At 40.8% G+C, this 19,545-nt stretch overlaps 1 protein-coding gene across 10 annotated transcripts in view; it reads left to right on the plus strand.

The window, feature by feature from the left end:
- caps2 (calcyphosine 2) overlaps positions 1-19,545 on the plus strand; it is a 54,123-nt gene that overhangs the window by 24,142 nt on the left and 10,436 nt on the right. For 9 of the 10 annotated variants that reach the window (XM_043709870.1, XM_043709871.1, XM_043709869.1 and 6 more), the window contains 7 exons: positions 856-978; positions 7,543-7,610; positions 11,159-11,281; positions 13,474-13,548; positions 15,573-15,668; positions 17,732-17,825; positions 18,482-18,600. In XM_043709870.1, coding sequence (XP_043565805.1) covers positions 856-978; positions 7,543-7,610; positions 11,159-11,281; positions 13,474-13,548; positions 15,573-15,668; positions 17,732-17,825; positions 18,482-18,600 — 698 coding nt within the window. The remainder of the gene's footprint in view (positions 1-855; positions 979-7,542; positions 7,611-11,158; positions 11,282-13,473; positions 13,549-15,572; positions 15,669-17,731; positions 17,826-18,481; positions 18,601-19,545) is intronic. The other variant, XM_043709875.1, reaches the window with a different exon arrangement.

A 19,545-nucleotide genomic window follows, 5' to 3' on the forward strand; every position in this document is an offset into this window, starting at 1 on the left:
TCAAGGGCGGAGGAGCGGGATGTGGAAGAGATGCGGTGGAGGGCATCGTCGACCACGTTGGGGGGGAAATTGCGGTCCTTGAAGAAGGAGGCCATCTGGGTTTTGCGTTTTTGGAACTGGTCCTCCTGGGAGCAGTTGTGGCGGAGTCGAAGGAATTGGGAGAATGGGATGGCGTTTTTACAGGGGGCAGGGTGGGAGGGGGTGTAGTCCAGGTAGCTGTGGGAGTCGGTGGGTTTGTAGTAGATGTCCGTGTTGGTTCGGTCGCCTGAGATAGAAATAGAAAGGTCTGGGAAGGGGAGGGAGGAATCTGAGACTGTCCAGGTGAATTTGAGGTCGGGGTGGAAGGTGTTGGTGAAGTGGATGAACTGTTCAACCTCCTCGTGGGAGCACGAGGCGGCGCCGATACAGTCTTCGATGTAGCGGAGGAAAAGGTGGGGGGTGGGGCCAGTGTAGTTGCGGAAGATGGATTGTTCCACATATCCTACGAAGAGGCAGGCATAGCTGGGGCCCATGCGGGTGCCCATGGCTACTCCTTTCGTTTGGAGGAAGTGGGAGGATTGAATCATAGTATGCCATAAATGAATGTTACTCAAGCTTATGCATTTTCTGCCAAAGATGTATTGCTGCTTAGTACTTTAACAGTCTGTAGGCTAGTATTACAAAAAGGATGTTGGTGGTAGGAAATGTGTCCAAAGTAGATTCCTTGAAAAATCAGGTGCCAGCTGCAGGCATCTCTTTCAACAATGACATTATTGGACTACCAAGAGAGGCTCGATTGGGGCTCAATGCTTCCTCTTGATCTGACGAATTGTTGATACAGTCTTTTATTTTTTAAATTTCTGCAATTGTCAAAAGGAATCTCCAGCAGACCACGTGGGTCCTGACAGCCTGACTTCTCTTGATGAGAAAGCAACTTTACAGCAATGTTACACCAGCAAGCCATTCTCCATGGAGCAAAATATGAAGAGGTTGGAAGCAGTGAGTTGATACTATTTTCCTAAGAAATAACAAGAATTTCTTTCTCATTCTTTAGATTCCCATTGCATTTGCCAGTCAGAAGAGCAAATACATTGCCAGTTCTCAGATCTTAGCTTACATAGCTGTAGAAATTGCAATGTCTTTTGCTACCTATGAATTTTCTTTATAATTTTTTCAGAAAACATTTATAATCACCTTGCTTTTATTATTGAGACTGAACATATTATTTGTTTCCTTCTTGTCTTGCTATTGTTTAATTAAGTAATAAGGCATTGGCACACAATGGCACATTTTTTCTTCTCAGGATGTCCAAGCAGATTTTGCAACCAATGAAATACTTCTGCACAGGCACAAGATGTCTCAAACAACAATCGGGTTACTGACCAGTTCATCTGATATGTGATTGATTAGCTTTCTTGCACTTTGGATGGGTTTATGGGATGCTTGCATTCATCCTGATAGGGAGATGGGTTTCATTTAACTGCCTTGTCTAGAAAACAGCACCTTCAACAACACATTGGTCAGGTCTCCATTACTATTGCTCTGAAGTGTGTTTTTTTTAATATACTCCAGCCTCTCGACAGGCCTTGAATGTCTAATCAAGCACCTTCTAAATTAGTAGAGTCATAGAGTCATACAGCATAGACACAGACCCTTCAGCCCACAGATCAATAAACGCCAAACTATACTAAATCCCATTTACCTACACTTGGTCCATAGACTACAGTGCCTGGTATTTTACATACTCATCCAGTTGTTTCCTAAATGTTGTGAGAGTACTTGCCTCCACCACCCTCCCAGGCAGCACGTTCCATATATCTAACACACTCTTTGATGAAAAAAGTTTTTTTTCAGATTTCTGCTAAACTATGTGTTTCTCCCTTTAAATTTATATCCTCTGGTCTTAGACACATCTTCCATGGGGAAGAGATTCTCATGGTCTACGACTATGGCCTCTCGTAATTTTATATATCTTAATCAGATCTCCTCTGCTCAAGGGAAACAAATCCAGCCCATCTAGTCTCTCCTCATAACCAAGACTTTTCATCCCAAGGTAATATTCTGGTGAATCTCCTGTTGCCCTTTCCAGTGCAATCCCATTCTTCCGATGGCGTGGTGACCAGAATTGCACAGCATTCTATCTGTGGCCTAACCGAGGTTTTATAAACAAGGCTTATAATAAAACTTCCTCTCTCCTATATTCTACACCCCATTCATGATGACAAGCATCAGAGATGCCTCCTTCACCATCCTGTCTACTTGTGCTAACACCTTCAGGGACCTATGGTCTTTACACCAAAGTACCTTTGTTCCTCAGTACTCGAAAGGGACATATCATTCATCCTACATATCCTTCCCTTATTAGACTAACCAAAATGAGATTCAAGATGGCGGCAGTCTGAAAAGACTACTGTGTTGGACTCTGTGCCATACCCCAGGCAAGGTGGGCTCTATCCTCCCCATAAGCCAACCCAAGGAAAATCTTTAGTATAAAGCACCTATAACTTAGAATTTCGAGTCTCTGGAGTTGAAATGAAGACATATAAATGAAAGGGAGTCGGGGAGTGCAGCAGGCAGGGCACTCCACAACTGTGTCAGGCACACCCGCAGTCAGTGCCTCGACTCCCATGGCGGCGCCTTTAAGTTCGGTGGTGGAGCAGCAGCATCTATTCACGGAGTTTGCAAAACTGTGAAAAAATTGAAACAATACTGGAACTGATTGCTGCCATACTGACAAAGTATGAGCAGGGGATCCCGGCGTTGGATTGGCGCATGGAAGCGGTATAGCAAAGGACTGTGGCCTTGGAGACTGCGATGGAGAACTCAGAGGGGCAGGTCTGAAATTTGGAAGGCCTGGTTCGGGCCTTGCTGGAACAAATAGATGACCTCGAAAATTGGTCGGAGAAAAAACTTGCATGTCATGGGTCTTCCGGAGAATGAGGAGGTCAAGAACCTGGCTGAGTTTCTTGAGCGGTGGCTCCCGGAATTGCTGGGACTGGAGATCGAGTCAAGCTGGGTGAGTGTGGAGTGGGCCCACCGGATTGCGATGCGCAGGTCTGGGTCAGATCAGCACCCCCGCTCAGTCCTAGTGCGGTTCCTGCACTATAAAGAAAAGCAGTTAATAATAGAAACGTTCAGAAGACTGGGAAGAGATCCACAGGCTATGGTTTATAAAGGTTCGAGGATAATTTTTTTAAAGACTTTTCTGGGGCCATAATTAAGAAAAGGAAGACTTTTGATGATGAAAGGAAAAAATTAAGAGATTTAAATATTCACTATTCTCTGAGGTACCCAGCAGATTGAATTATGGGGGTGTCTGTCTACAACTTCGACATGGTGGAGAAAGCAAAAGAATCTTTGAACTGGCTGAAGTAACAGGCTTGGATCAAGGGGGAAGAGGAAAAGATATGTGCAGACAATGGCATAATTTTTTTTATCTTCTTCTTTGTTCTTTGAAGACTTTTGATGATGAAAGGAAAAAATTAAGAGATTTAAATATTCACTATTCTCTGAGGTACCCAGCAGATTGAATTATGGGGGTGTCTGTCTACAACTTCGACATGGTGGAAAAAGCAAAAGAATCTTTGAACTGGCTGAAGTAACAGGCTTGGATCAAGGGAGAAGAGGAAAAGATATGTGCAGACAATGGCATAATTTTTTTAATCTTCTTCTTTGTTCTTTTCCCTTTTCTGGTTCTAGGCCGTATAGTATTGCTTTGGTTTGTTTTACATTATATCTGTTTATTAGTTATCTGTTATTTTACAGTTCTGTTTTCCGGGTGAGGGATTGAGATGTGGAGGGGGAGAGGCGGGCATCCATTGTTAACTTACAGGAGTGTAAATAAAATGTACTTTATCAAGTGTAAAAACTATTCCCACAAACGCTGTTTGAATATGAGGATACCTGGCTTACCTGGCTAGGAAGAAAAGTGCTCCGCGGTCCGTTGTGTCTATTAGGGAGAGAACTGGCAACATCTCTCGTGTGTTGAAAATGATTAATGTCAGATTTCGGGAATTCTATGCAGAGTTATACTGGTCAGAGGGCTGTGGGGATGGAGTGGCAAGAATGGAATCCTTTTTTGAAAACCTGGACCTCCCCGGTATAAACGCAGATCAGGCTTCCTTTTTAAATGCACCTCTGACGATACAGGCGGTGCAGGAGGCAGTAAGGCATCTCCAAGGTGGCAAGGCACCCAGTCCAGACGGGTTCCCGAGTGAATTTTACAAGGAGTTTACACACGTTAGCTGAACCACTTCTGGAGATGTATAGTCATTCGTATAGCCAGGACTGCCTTCCTCCCTCTCTTAGGGAGGCCAATATCTCCCTTATTTTAAAGGAAGGGAAAGACCTCGAGGATTGTGTATCGTACAGACCCATCTCGTTGTTAAATGTGGATTTCAAAATTTTATCAAAGGTGCTGGCTCTGAAGTTGGAAAAGGTGTTGCCTGTTATTACAAAAGAGGACCAGACGGGTTTTATCAAGGGCTGCAGCTCCTCCGACAATTTCAGGAGGGTACTGAACATAGTGCAAATATGTCAGCAGAGATTAATTCCTGGCTTGGTGGACTCCCTGGATGCAGAAAAGCCTTTTGATCGGGTGTAATGGTCGTATCTCTTTGCTGTTCTAGATCGCTTTGGTCTAGAGGGGCCTTTGTAAGGTGGGTGGCAGCGTTTTATAGAGACCCCAAGGCGGCGGTTATCATGAATGGTGTCATATCGAGCAATGTTAATGTGGGGAGATACAGCCGACAGGGATGTCCTCTTTTGCCACTGCTATTTACCTTGGTAATTGAGCTGTTGGCGGAGACCATCCGAAAGGAACCTGAAATAGTGGCACCAAAGGTGGGAATTGGGGAATATAAAATGACTCTTTATGAGGATGATATCCTTCTGTTTTTGGCTAACTTGGACAAGTCCGTACCCCGGCTAGTACAAAAAATTAAAGTATTCGGCAGTTTTTCGGGATACAGGATAAATGCAAAATTAATCCTGTATCCCATGGGGGGATTGGTGGAAGTACCGAAGCTGGAGGATGGACTGGAGTTTCTTTTAGATGGTCACAGAAAGGTTTTCTCTATCTGGGAATTTTTATTACCCCTACCTTCCGTCATCTGTATAGAGCTAACTTTGTACAGTTGCTTGAGAGAATAAAGCAGGACTTGCAGCGGTGGGAGGGACTACCCATATCGTGGTTAGGCCGTATAGCCTTGATTAAAATGAATGTTCTTCCTTGGTTATTTTTTCCGATCAGGTTGCTCCTGTTGTTATTACACAGACAGATGCTGTGGACGTTTGCCGGTTGGCTTGGATCATTTATTTGGTCGTGTAGGCAGCACTTAAATAAATTTACCAAGCTGCAACTTCTGCAGGATATGGGGGTGGGGTGGGGGTGGACCTCCCAAATCTGAAGAGAATACAAATAGGCACTCTGCTGCCATTTGTGGATGAATGGGTGCGTAAGGACTCAAGGTCGATATGGCTTGATGTTGAGGCCTCGCAGGTGAGATGTCCCCTCATCAACTTACCGATTATGGATAAGATGAGATCTTTGGCTGAGCACTGAGAGAACCCGATTATCATAAATACGGTGAAAGCATGGAGGATAACGCAGCAGGGTGAGGGCAACTTGCTCAAATTCACCCCATTAGTGGGAGCCCCAGGATTTAGACTGGGGTCAATGGACTCTGGCTTTAGAGCATGGGAGGGAAAGGTAATCTCCTGTTCAGGAGATTTATTCGACGGAGAGGTCTTGATGTCTTTCAACCAATTAGTCATAAATATGGGATTCCTAATAGGGACTTTTTCCAATACTTCCAGTTAGGGGTTATACACAGAAGAAGACCATGTTCTTGGCTCAGCCCTACAAGTCAGATATAGAAAGAAGAGTGCTCCGATGTGGGGGCAGTCTCTCGGTTAGTATATATATATCATCTGCACAGAGGAAAGCCTTCAGGGATATGGAGAGACTCCATGGGATCTGGAGTCAGGAGGTAGGGGAAGAAATCTAATAGGAAACATGGGAGGATATATGGGGAATGTAAAGAAAATTTCATATGTAATAAAACACGAGCAATGCAATTGAAGATTCTTCACAGGGCCCATATGGCACCAGAGAGGTTAGCAAAGTTTAAGAAAGGATCTTCTCCCAAGATGTCTCAACAGTAAAATCAGCATAGGCACCTTTACACATCGCTTCTGGTCCTGCTATAAGATTCATGGATACATATAAATAGAAAGCAGGAATTATCAGCAGTGCTTCACCTGATGCCCACCGAACATGTTACCTAGTAGGGTGACGAAACGTCTAGATATGAACCTTCCAACTCAGTGAGCAAACCTACATCCATTATCTGACAAGTATGGTGCACCATGGAACAGAGCAATTTTAGAAGGCCCTTTCTAAATTACATAGACATGGACCTATCTGCAGAACTGATTATGTCCTTTATTTAGCCACAAGGGCCGTATATGGTGATCAGGGTGGGGGGAGCTAGTAAATACAGATATAATAACTGTTGCTCCGTAGCTTTGGTGGAAGTGTGGTGAGTGGAGTAATGTAATGTATTTAATTTTATTGGATTGTAATTTAATTTAATACTATTTCATTTAATTTGAGTTTATTTTAATTTGGGTTAAGTTAAACAGATATGAGATGATTGTACCTTGAAGAGTAGAGGGCAGTTTATTATAATGTGATATCATTTCTACACTTCTGTACTTTTATAACTTTTTGTTCTTTTGGTAAAAGAGTAAAACTTTTTCAGTAAATATATATAAAAAAAGACTGCCCAAAATACATAGTTAAAATGCAGACGTTAAACTGAGGTCTCAGCTTCCCTGTTAGTTAACTGTAAAAGACCCTGATATGGTTTAAATCAGGAGCAAGTGTACATTCCAGGTATCCTAACCAATATTTATCTCTCAACTGACATAATCAAAAACAGATTATCTGGTCATTACTATATTAATTGTTTATTTAAATGCACCTGTGATGCCGTGATAGTGTCCCTACCCTGACCTAGGAAGCCAAGATTCAAGTCTCACTTGCTCCAGAGATCTGTAATAACATCCATGAACAGGGTAATTAGAAAACATCCACATTGCTGTTTATTTGAGACCACTCGTGATGTATTAGTAGCATCCCTGCCTGTGAGTTAGGAAGCCTAGGTTCAAATCCCATGTAATCGAGATGTAGCTTATAACATCTCTGAACAGGTTGCTTAGCATTGCTGTTTGTGGGATTAGCTGTGAGCAAATTGGCTATTGTGTTTTTGACATTACAACAATGCCTGATTACAAAAGTCATTAATTAGCTGCAGAAGTGCATCCTGAGATGATGACTGGCACTACGTAGCAAGAACAAATTTGTACTTTATATGTAAAGACCAACCTTTAGTCTGTATATGGCAGAAGTTGGTAAATTTTGTACAAGGTTCTTGGCCACTTGGCACAAGAGATTCATGGTTTAGATTTTTAGAATATGAAGTGCAAGTCTTAACATTCAGGCTCTTAGGTTAGAAGAGCTATAGTTGAAATTTAAAATGATTCTAATTTTGTACACAGGAGGATCTTGCTGCAGAGAAGAAAAAGCAGGCAGTAGTAGAACAAGTGTTGGTGGATCAGCTTTCCAGGTAGGAAAGAGTAAGGCCACCTTTCAGAAAGACCTGGCAAGAATGCTTTTGAGATAGCATTGCTTTAACTAATAATTCTTTTGGATTCTTGCTCTGTGCTTTATCTATTTTCCATTACTGTGAAGGAATGTTAATTCTGCTGCAATTCAAATGTAATCATTTTTAAATGTTGATAGGAATGCTATAGTGGGTACTTGTGAAAGATAAGTTGAAGTGGCTTTATGATGTGTACAAATACTCTTAGGGAGTAAGATGAGTAACACATTCTCCACATATATGCAGATAGGTATTTCACATTGCATTGCAGCGGTAACACCAATGTGGTTGGTATTCGTTTTTTTAAAAATTATTTATTCATGGGACCTTGCCCTCACTGCAGGGGCAGCATTTATTGACCAACTCTAAGTGTCCTTGAGAAGATAGTTATGAGCTCTATTTTTGAGTACAACTGAATGGTTTGTTAAGCTGCTTCATTGCTGTGGGTCTGGAGACACAGGTAAGCCATACAGGGCATGCAAAGCAGATCTCCTGCCCGAAATCAAAGACTGTAATGAAGCAGAGGGATATTTGTGACAATCTGGGACTATCGTTTTAGTCCAACTTTGTTTAATTAACTGAATTTAAATTCCACAGCTGCTCTGGTGGAACTTGAATTCTTAACTCTTTTGATTATTTATCCAAGCCTCTGGATCACTGCTCCCTAACATCATCACTCCATTGCTGTAGTTGTACAGAAATATTTGATTAATATATCTCACAAGTCACTTGTGTAAGTCAGGTAATTTACTGTTATAAAAACACCTTATTTTTTATGAAATGCCTTTAACTTATTCAAACATCCTAAAGTGCTTTTTGAGCATAATCAGACTAAAATTGATATTGAACTATATAATATTAAGACAGGTAAATAAAAGCTGGATTTACAAGAATGGTTCCAACTATGAAGGATTTCAGTCAAATGGATAGATTGGAAAAATTGAGGTTGTGCTTCCTTAGAGAAAAGGAGATTGAGAAGTGATTTAATAGAAGTGCTTAAAATCATGAGGGCTCTAGATAGTGTGGATGGAGATATATTGTTCCCCTTGATGGAAAAGTCAAGAACTTGAGAGGACAGATTTAAGGTGACTGGCAAAAGAATCAAAGGCAGCATGGGAAAAATGTTTTCAAGTAGCCAGTGGTTAGCATCTGGAATACACAGCCTGAAGGTAGTGAAGTCAGGCACAATTGGAGCATTCAGAACGGAGTTGGATAAGCACCTTGAGAGACAGTTTGCAGGGCCAAAGGTAAAATCTGGGATAGTGGGACATAGCATGTACATGATGGACTGAATGGTCTCCTATTCATTCTGGGATTCTGATCCATAAAGGTAAAAAGACAGCGGTTTGGGAAGGAAACTTAGCGCTTGAGATTTAGATAGCTGAAGACATAGCATCTGATAGTTTGGTGAAGGAGGTGAAAGACAACAGATTCGGGAGTGTATTTGGTAAAATTCTACTCCTTGTGTAAATAGTTAGAAAATTAACTTTTTCAAAGAGGAACAGAAATAGTATCACTATTATAATTCTGAAATAGCTGTGAAGTTTAGTGGAGTGAGGGGAGGAGTTGTAATCAATTCTGTAATCTATTTCACCAGACTGCTAGACCATCTTTATTATTTGCATTGTAGATGTCAGTTGAAAGCCATTTGTTAGTGATCCATATATACTGTAAGCTGGAAAGAAGGGTAACTGTTTTGAATAATTGAGAAAATAAGCAAGAATTTAAAGCTTCTTTTGCTTCAGGAATTTTAAATAAAGTTTCAGATTTAAAATATTAACCAGCACTAGTCTGCAAAGTATTGTTGTTGGTGGTATTCATTGTAATGTTTATTTGGCTATTGCCCTGTACATTTAGTTGGAGTGATCGCTGCATGGTCATTGTGGAGATGAAGTCCCTCCTTCACATTGAGGATATCCTCCATCATTGTGTTTTAGACTTCAAAGCGGATCTAGCATCTCAAAACTGGGCATGCATGAGGCGATGTGGGCCAACACTAGCAACCAAAGAATTATATTCAAGAACAATCAGTTATCTCTTGGCCTGGAATATTCATGAGGTAACTGATTATTCTTGAGTACACTCTACCATTGTCATCAAATCTAGTTCAATGAAGAGAGCAGGAGGGCATGCCAAGAGCAGCACAAGATATAAATCTGGTGAAGCTGCAATACAGGACTACGTGCATACCAGATGACAAAAACAGCAAATGATAGATAGGGCTAAGCGTTTCCACAACCAATATATCAGATCTACACTCTGCAGGCCCACCACGTCTTGTCATGAATCATGGTGGATAATTAAACTACTAATAGGTTGTTATACACATATATTTCCATTCTCAGTGACGGTAGAGCTCAAAAGAAACATTTGCATCCATCCGTCTGTCATAAGTGCTGAGTGGACGGCCTACCCTGGCCTCAAATGAATATCCCCAGTAACACTGATGCCAGTCTCCAACAAATTTGATTTACTCTATGTCTAGAAATGGCTGAACACACTTGATGTTGCAAATTATTACATGACAATAATACTGAAAACTTAGAGTCATAGAGCTGTACTGCATGGAAACAGACCCTTTGGTCCAACTTGTCCTTGCTAACCAGACATTCTAAATTAGTCTGGTCCCATTTGCCAGCATTTGGCCCATATCCTTTAAACCTTTTCTATTCCTGTACCCATCCAGATGTCTTTTAAATGTAATTGTACCACCCTCCGCCACTTCGTTTGGCAGCTCATTCCACACATGCACCACCCTCTGCATAAAAAAGTGCCTCTCAGGTCCCTTTTAAATCTTTCCCCTCTCACCTTAAAGCTATGCCCTCTAGTTTCATGTTTCAGAAAAAGTCTAGTCTTGTCCCTGGTCAGGCTGTTTCTTCACACTTCAGCACTGATATGTATGGGAAATGTATGTCCTGTGTACAAAATACAGGACAAATCCAATCTGGCTCAAAGTAAGATGATTGAGATTGTTGGAGTCCAATCACCTCACCTCTGGATATCACTGCAGGGAGTTCCTCAGGGTGGTGTCCTAGGTCTAATCACCTTAAGCTGTTTCATCAGCGACTTTTCCTCCATCATAAAGTCAGGTGTAGTGATGGCTGCTGATTACACTTTAGCCAGTCAATGACACCCATACCCACATTCCATAACCAAATAAAATATTTTGAAGGTTATTATTTTTGAAAACTTCTTTGTATTTCACAATATCACTTGGATAGCTTGTCAACAAAACAATTAGCCACCTTTTTATCCTTTCTTTAAATTTTCCACAAAATCTCAAATTTCTTTTCATGTGCCTCATCTTCTCTCCCTTCTCTCCCATTTTGATCCATCAACTTAACCAACCTTGTGGTCACTCCATCCAATCTTCCCCTTTTCTGGTTTACTTAATTTCATAACTGGTCATAAAAGATTCTTCAGTGTTTCTCACATTACAGCTATAATTTTATTAAAAGTTATTGATGAATTATCAAGCCACTGTAACATCTGATTATTTCCTTCCAATAAAGGGCAGTTATCAGTGATCCTGGACAAGATGTAGGCACCACAGATCTGAGACAGCAGCAAACTATTCTCCCTGGTCTTGGCTCTGCACCCCTGCGCTTCAAAAGTAGAAAATTACATCAAACCAGGTTTGCATTTATGGAATATTTTAAGACTGAATTGAATTCTTTATATCTGCCATTTGTGAATCTCATGCATGGCTCAGTGGTAGCACTGCCACCTTTGTGTCAGGAGGTGTTTGGTCATGTCCCACTTGGGGACTTGAACATTTAATCTAGGCTACACATCTTGCTATACTGAGGGAGTTCTGCAGTGAGGTACTCTCTTTTACAGATATTAAACCAAAGTTTTCATGAAAACCTCCTGGGTGGACAGTAAAATATCCTATTGTAGTACTTCGAAGAAGCACAAAAGAATTACCTCCAGTTTTCTGACTGATATTCATTTCACAACAAGCAAATCCAACAGATTTGCTGGCCATTATCACATCACTATTTCTGGGGTCTTGCTATGTCCAAATTATTTCCTTCATTACAGTAGTGACTACGCTCAAAAACAAAAGTGTTTAATTGACTATAAAGTTTTTTGGTACCTCCTGAGATTGTCCAAGACTCTTCACAGGAACGTTGTCAAACACAATTTGACAGGGTGCCACACTAATGTGATATTAGGACACAGCTTAGACAGAGATAGGTTTTTGAAATGTCTTGAAGGAAGTGAAAGAAGTAAAGATGAAGGAAGATTTAGAAAATTCTAGTGTTCAGGGCCCAGGTGGCAGAAGATCCAGCCACCCTGAAGTAATGATATTAGGTATGACGAGGTCTCTTAAAGATCTCGCCAACATGGATTGATAGTGACGCAACTTCATGATTGTAAGATAATGCTACTGTATGTATGTAAAGGAAATGGCCTGAATTTCATCATTACTTGCACTCTCCTTTAGACAGTACAATTTCTGGCTCAACTCCTCATTCACCAATGATACTAGCTTCAGGGGAGATTAGATTAGATTAGATTAGATTCCCTACATGTGGAAACAGGCCCTTCTGCCCAACTAGTCCACACTGACCCTCCGAAGAGCAACCCACCCAGACCAACTCTTCATATTTATCCCTGACTAATGCACCTAACTCTATGGGCAATTTAGCATGACCAATTCACCTAACCTGAACATCTTTGGACTGTGGGAGGAAACCGGAGTACCTGGAGGAAACCCACGCAGACACGGGGAGAATGTGCACACTCTGATGTGAGATGTGAGAAATGCAGAGAACTCTGTGGCTATTTTCAAGGAAAAATAGATTCATGCTCCCCAAAAAGACAATGAAGGATATTGTACAATTAGAAGTAAAGCATTACTAACTAACTTCTCCCTCTGTTCTGTGTAATCTCAGTATCCTCAAACATAGGGTTTTTGAAACATGGCAAAAAAGCTGTTATACATTGGACTAGTCCCAAAGATGAAAAGATGGTTTCTTAACTCCTCCCTGTTTCTCTTGTTTTATAAACTCCACTTTGGTTTGCACTTACAAATTACAATTGGCAAATTTCCTTCCCTTTAGGACATTTGTGAACCAGATGGGGTTTTTACAACAATCAGTAACAATCACCATTAGATTAGTTTTTAATTCCACATTTCATTTAATTCACATTTCACCATCTGCCATTGTGAGCCCATGCTCCCAGAACAATGTCCTGGAGTTCTGAATTACTAGACTAGTACATTACTAGTTCAGTCCACTACACTATTCCATCACCTCCATCTCATCCTCACATACTTATCCAGGTTCCTGTAATTATATCCAAGTTATCTGCCTCAATTACTACCAAGTTAAAAATCACACAACACCAGGTTATAGTCCAACAGGTTTATTTGGAAGCACTAGCTTTCGGAGTGCTGCTCCTTCATAAGGTGATTGTGGAGAATAAGATTGTAAGACACAGCATTTATAGCAAAAGTTTACAGTGTGATGTAACTGAAATTATATATTGAAAAAGACCCAAATTGTCTTCAATATATAATTTCAGTTGCATCACACTGTAAACTTTTGCTATAAATTCTGTGTCTTACAATCCTATTCTCCACAATCACCTGATGAAGGAGCAGTACTCAAAAAGCTAGTGCTTCCAAATAAATCTGTTGGACTATAACCTGGTGTTGTGTGATTTTTAACTTTGTACACTCTGATCCAACACTGGCATCTCCAAATCAATTACTACCTGTAGTAATGAGTCCCATAGTGTACCCATTCTCTTGATCAAAGAGATTTCTCCTGAAATCTTTCATTGAATTTATTATTGATATTTATTGCCTCAATAGGGTAAAAACAAGTTCAACATTGACGGAAAATGTGCTGTCAAACAAGCTGCGCTTCGATGCCCGGATTATTTCAAGGTATATTTTATCAAATTCAAGTGTATTTTAAAGACTTGATGTGCATGTGTCCTGGTATTTTCAGAAAATGTGAACAGCAATTTAAGCAACAGTTGAATGCTGTTTTGGGAGTAATGGATAAATAAACTAGGTTGACCAGAATAACCTCCCTCATCATGAAGGAAGGGAACAGATTAGGTAGAAACTGTTTCCAGTAATTGAGAAGACCAGAATGAGACTCAAATGGAAGATGTTTGGGACAGAGAACACAAGAAATGTTTTACCTAAAGAGAAACAGAGTTAATGTTTGAGATGAATGCCCTTCTTCTTCAGGAATTGTCCAGACTCTACAGAAGGATATAGACAGGTTAGGAAGGCTAAATGATTGGGTAAAATCTTGGTATAGAATATACTGTGGGAAAATGCGAGATTATGCACTTTAGTAGGAAGAGTAGAAGAGCTGGACATTATTTAAATGGGGAAACTGCAAAAAGCTATGAAAGTGATGGATTTGGGGTCCTAGTACATGAAAACAAAAAGTTAACAATCAGGTTCAGTGGGTAATGGGGAAGGCAAATGGACTGTTGGCCTTTATTTCAAAGGGAATGGAGTCTGAGATGGGAGAGATACTAAATTAATATTTTGCTCAGTTTATCTTTAGGTAAGACTTTTCTTGTGATTGCGGTCCCATATATCTTCCATTCTAGTCTCCTCAGTTACTGGAAACGGTTTCTATATAATCTGTTCCCTTCCTTCATGATGAGTATTTAATGTAGACAAAAACATGGAGGCTAAGGAACTTGGGGAAATAAACATTCATGTCTTGAAAACAGTCCACATCACAGAAGAGAAGGTGCTTGAGGTCTTAAAAAACAAAAAGGTGGATGAATCTCCGGGATCTGATCACGGTATACCAGGATGTTGTAGGAAGCTAAGGAAGAAATTGTAGGGCTACGAGCAAAGATATTTCTGTCATCTGTAGCCACGGGTGAGATGCCAGAGGACTGGAAAGTGGCTAATGTTGCGCCTTTATTTAAGAAAGGCTGTTATGAGAAACCTGGAACTGTGGACTGGTGAGTCTGATATCAATGGTGGGTAAGAGTTGAAAAAGTGGTGCAGGCCAGACAGCATCCGAGGAGCAGGAGAATTGACGTTTCGGGCATAAGCCCTTCTTCAGGAATGAGGCTGGTGTGCCAAGCAGGCTGAGATAAAAGGTATCCTCCGTCATTTCCGCCACCTCCAAGCAGACCCCACCACCAGGGATATATTTCCCTCCCCACCCCTATCAGTGTTCCGGAGAGACCACTCCCTCCGCGACTCCCTCGTCAGGTCCACACCCCCCACCAACCCAACCTCCACTCCCGACACCTTCCTCTGCAACCGCAACAAGTCCATAACTTGCACCCACACTTCCCCCCTCACCTCCCTCCAAGGCCCCAGTGGATCCTTCCATATCTGTCGCAAATTCACCTGCACCTCCACACACATCATTTACTGTATCCACTGCACCCGATGTGTTCTCCTCTACATTGGGGAGACAGGCCGTCTACTTGCGGAACGTTTCAGGGAACACCTCTTGTACACCCGCACCAACCAACCCAACCGCCCCGTGGCTGAACACTTTAACTCCCCCTCCCACTCCGCCAAGGACGTGCAGGTCCTTGGCCTCCTCCATCGCCAGACCCTGACCACGCAACACCTGGAGAAAGAGCGCCTCACCCTCACATCATTTCACCTATCGTATTCCCAGCGCCCCTCCCCCAAATTCCCTCCCCCCTACCTTTTATCTCAGCATCTGCAGTCCTCACTTTCTCCTAATCAATGGTGGGTAAGTTGGAGGGCATTCTGAGAGAAAGGATTTAGAGAGGCAAAGACTGATTAGGGATAGTCAGCATGATGTTGTGTATGGAAACGGTGTCCCACAAACTTAATTGAGTGGCAGAGCAGGCTCGAAGGGCCAAATGGCCTACTGTTGTACGATGTTTGAATGCTGATTGCTTGGATGAAGAACCTGCCTACTTTGTATGCATTTTTTCTTCAAACAGGAATGGGCGGGATGCGTGCAGAGAACTAATTGGTTTCTTCTTTGCATTTGATAAGTCTCTTACAGTGTATGAACATCGTCATTTTGGGAAAAACAGGTATGTCTTCTCATATCAGACAACAGGGCCACAGGAAATAAATATTTAGATCATGATTATACTGAATGATCTACTCCTATTTCTCATGTTCTTAACTCAGATTAGATGGTGCACAAGTGTGTCTGACCTGTACTGGTGGTGATCTAGTGATCTAGTTCAGTGTGTTTGGAGATGCATCTGATTTGTTTTTCTTCTTTTGACCTATGTGGCAAATATCTGAAATTGCATTTTTTTTAAAAACAAGTAGCTCTTCCAATCAAATACACTCTGCAATTGAGAGTAGGTGCGATCTTGTAATTCAAGCTTATCTGGAAAGACAGTTAATACTTTCTATGCAATTTGCACCTTTCACAACCTTAGGATGTCCCAAAGCACTTCATAGCTAATTAAGTAATTTTAAAGTGTCTGTTTTTGGGGAGCCATGGCAACAATTTGTAACATCTATCTTAGCGACTGATATTCAGTAATAAATTATGTCCAAGAGACAGAAAGACCACCCCACCCCCACCCCCACTCTTCAAAATAGTAATTTGTGCTTTTTTACAATCACTTTGGAGAGCAGATAGGCTGTCGGATTAAAATCTCATCTGAAACTTGGCAGTTTTGACAGTTTCCCCACACACAGTGCTACACTGCTGTCTTAATCCATATTTTCTCTTGGATTTCTTGAAGGGACACTCTTAACAGGTGCACAGTTTGAAGACAGCATGCCAGAACTGAGTCAAGATATTTTTTTTCAATGCTGAACATAAAAGACAGCTGCAAGAGACTATACCATACCTAACTAGAGAAACCAGACTGAACGCACAAAGTAATCTGTGATAGTGTGCCCTTGGCAAACAATTCACCTTTCATTTGTCTTTGGAGTATGAGGGTTTTCTTCACTATTTATGCCCATCTCGCTTCAGATGATGATTAAGACAAGCCATTTTCAAGCAAGAGATGTTCTCGAAGGACAAAGGCAGAAAATGCATAGGAACATTACTATTTGCACATTCCCCTCCAAATCTGTTGTGGACCAGACCAAACTTCCTTCAAGTATTTCAAAGAGATAACCTAGACATCAACTTTTATTTTATTTAAAGGCGTGAAAGGTGCTGTGTTCCAGATTTAATTCAATTGGTTACACTACTCTGCTTTAAACAAAACACAATGTATTCTTACTCTACTGTTAAAGTACAAACAAACAAAATTGGAATAACTTAATGCTATTGGAGAATTTAACAGAATAATAGATGATTTAACTGCTAAACAGCAACTGTTCCAATATAGTAACATCCCATAAACACACTCTTATCAAAGACAAAGTCAGTAAAACAGATTGTCTCACATGAGAAAGTGAAAATTTCAGCTTTTTACTGTAGCAGGGAGTGATATATGGCAGCTTTAACACCTCAAAAGCTAAACTAATCCTGGTTCTGTGACTCCACCCATTCAAGCTGCTTCTATTGTTCCAATTAAAAAAAAAGCTAGGACTTCACAAGCAGTTTACTTTATTGGCTTTGAATAGACAGCTTGTAACCAGTGAGTCAAAACCTCTCTTTTAAAAAAAGACAAAGTCATAGTATTGTTATAAATCAGACACCTTCCTAACTTGGAACTACTTTACCGTTCCTTCTGTATTGCTGGGTCAAAATCTGTAACTCCTTCTCTAAAAGCACCATGAGTGTACCTATAACCCAAGACTGCAATGATTCAGAAAGAATACCCACCACCAAGTTATTGAGGGCAATTAGGCCATAATTTTTGTCCAGTCCTAACTGGTGATGCCTGCTCTCCTTGTAATTCCCCTGGAATTTACTCCTGGAATCTACTCCTGGAATCTTTTATGATTTGAAACAAGGCACCCGGCTGTACTGTCACACATTCCCTTTGTCTACTTTGAACTGTGTTACAATGAATAGTGTGCCTTCACCTTGCACTCCTGAAAAGTGGAAACATTCCTCAAAGGATATGTAGAAGTTTTGGCACTTAGCAGTGACCTGTATATTTAGACTCAGCTTTGATAATGATGTTCCTTTAACTATGACTTCCTAAAGTAAAAATTTGGAATTTTGTTTCAGGACAAAAGCCCTACCATTCATTCAAAGGGGCATTTACTGTCACCAGTGTGGTTGGCGAAAGGGAAGACAGTATGATGTTGGTGATTTCTATGTGGTAGGTATCAGATTCCTAAACATTACAGCACAGAAACAAGTTATCATTTCTACATAACTGTGTTTTTCAGTAATTCTAATGTCATCTTCCCTTTTTCAGTTCATACTGCAATCTATTTATATTAATTTGCTTTTCAAATAACTGTCCAGTTCCACCTGAAAATAATTATTGCTTCAACAATGGTTTTATGGCAGGTAATCCCATATTTTGACTTAGGTAGCTTCTGAAATTTCTCCTTATCCCTGGTGCCACCCCAGTGATTTCATCCAGATTTCAATCTTTTTCATTGCTTTGCTGTTGTCTGCAAAGATATGCACAGTCCTTCACCTCCAGGCTAAATAAGAAATAAAGTCTTAAACAGCTCCTATCATAACTTGAAAACACTTTAAAGCCATTCTATTTGAAGCCTAGTGGCTATTTTGAAACAAAGTATCAAATGCATGTAGGAAGCTTACTCAAAGAGAATGTGCTCATCTTGATTTAATCTATTTCGACAATAAGAGTTGAGAAATAAAATATTGGCCAGGACATTTGGAATAACTTCTCTTCAAAATAGTGTCATTGGGTCTGTAGGTTGATCTGAGAAGACTGATGGGGTTGTAACTTGTTTTTGTGTACAGTGTTAAATTTTTAAATTTCTTTATTTTCTCTGCCAGGGTACAAATCTAACCTTCCTGACTTCACAGCATGTTAGTATCCCGGCAAGTATCCAAGAGAAACGGTTATTAATCTTACGGATCATTGAGATTGATGAAACTGCAAAGATCTCTTTGCTGTAAGTACTTGAAGAACCTCTTATTACCAGTTTTTACAGGAGTAATAAGTTGTGGTGATAGATAAAGCAAACTCCTCAGGATGGTTTTAAGGGACCTTAAACATGTGGAGATCATTCTATCCAGAATGGAGTCTACGTTTGACCATAAAAATAGTCTGACACACAATTAAAATGATTGGGAGTAACTCTGTCTAGATAGTGGTTTTTTTTTGAAGACACTCCTTAAAAACTACCTCCAAAGCACCCCAAAGCAGGGATAGTCTACTCTAATAATGTGAGTTTGCTTCCAACAAGGCGTATTTACCTAATACAGGATTGCTTATGCCATCACCCACAACATAAGAAACAAGGCAAAAATGTTATTGTATTTAAGAATCCAGCACAAATTTATTACAACTGGTTATTACACAATACAGTATTTTTCATTTGTACGCATGTGTCTCGGTGTATAAACTAGTATGTTATGACATATTCCCAGTGGACTAGTTTGTAATAACATACTCCCAGCAGAGTGTCATGCTTCAAATGGTTCAAGATAAGCTGGAATGTGAGACCTTTTAAGTGCTTAGATTACATACTGAAACATACTCATTATATCATGAGTATGACTTTTTGAAGAGGTAACAAGTAGGTTAGACCAGGGAAACCCAGTGGATGTGGTCTATCTAGACTTTCAAAAGGCCTTTGATAAGGTGCCACACGGGAGGCTGCTGAGCAAGGTGAGGGCCCATGGTGTTCGAGGTGAGCTGCTGGGATGGATTGAGGATTGGCTGTCTAACAGAAGGCAGAGAATTGGGATAAAAGGTTCTTTTTCAGAATGGCAGCCAGTGACGAGCGGTGTCCCGCAGGGTTCGGTGCTGGGGCCACAGCTGTTCGCATTATATATTAACGATTTGGATGAGGGAACCGGGGGCATTCTAGCGAAGATTGCCGATGATACGAAGT

This window comes from Chiloscyllium plagiosum, chromosome 19 (genome assembly GCF_004010195.1).
Source record: "Chiloscyllium plagiosum isolate BGI_BamShark_2017 chromosome 19, ASM401019v2, whole genome shotgun sequence".
Classification (NCBI taxonomy): domain Eukaryota; kingdom Metazoa; phylum Chordata; class Chondrichthyes; order Orectolobiformes; family Hemiscylliidae; genus Chiloscyllium; species Chiloscyllium plagiosum.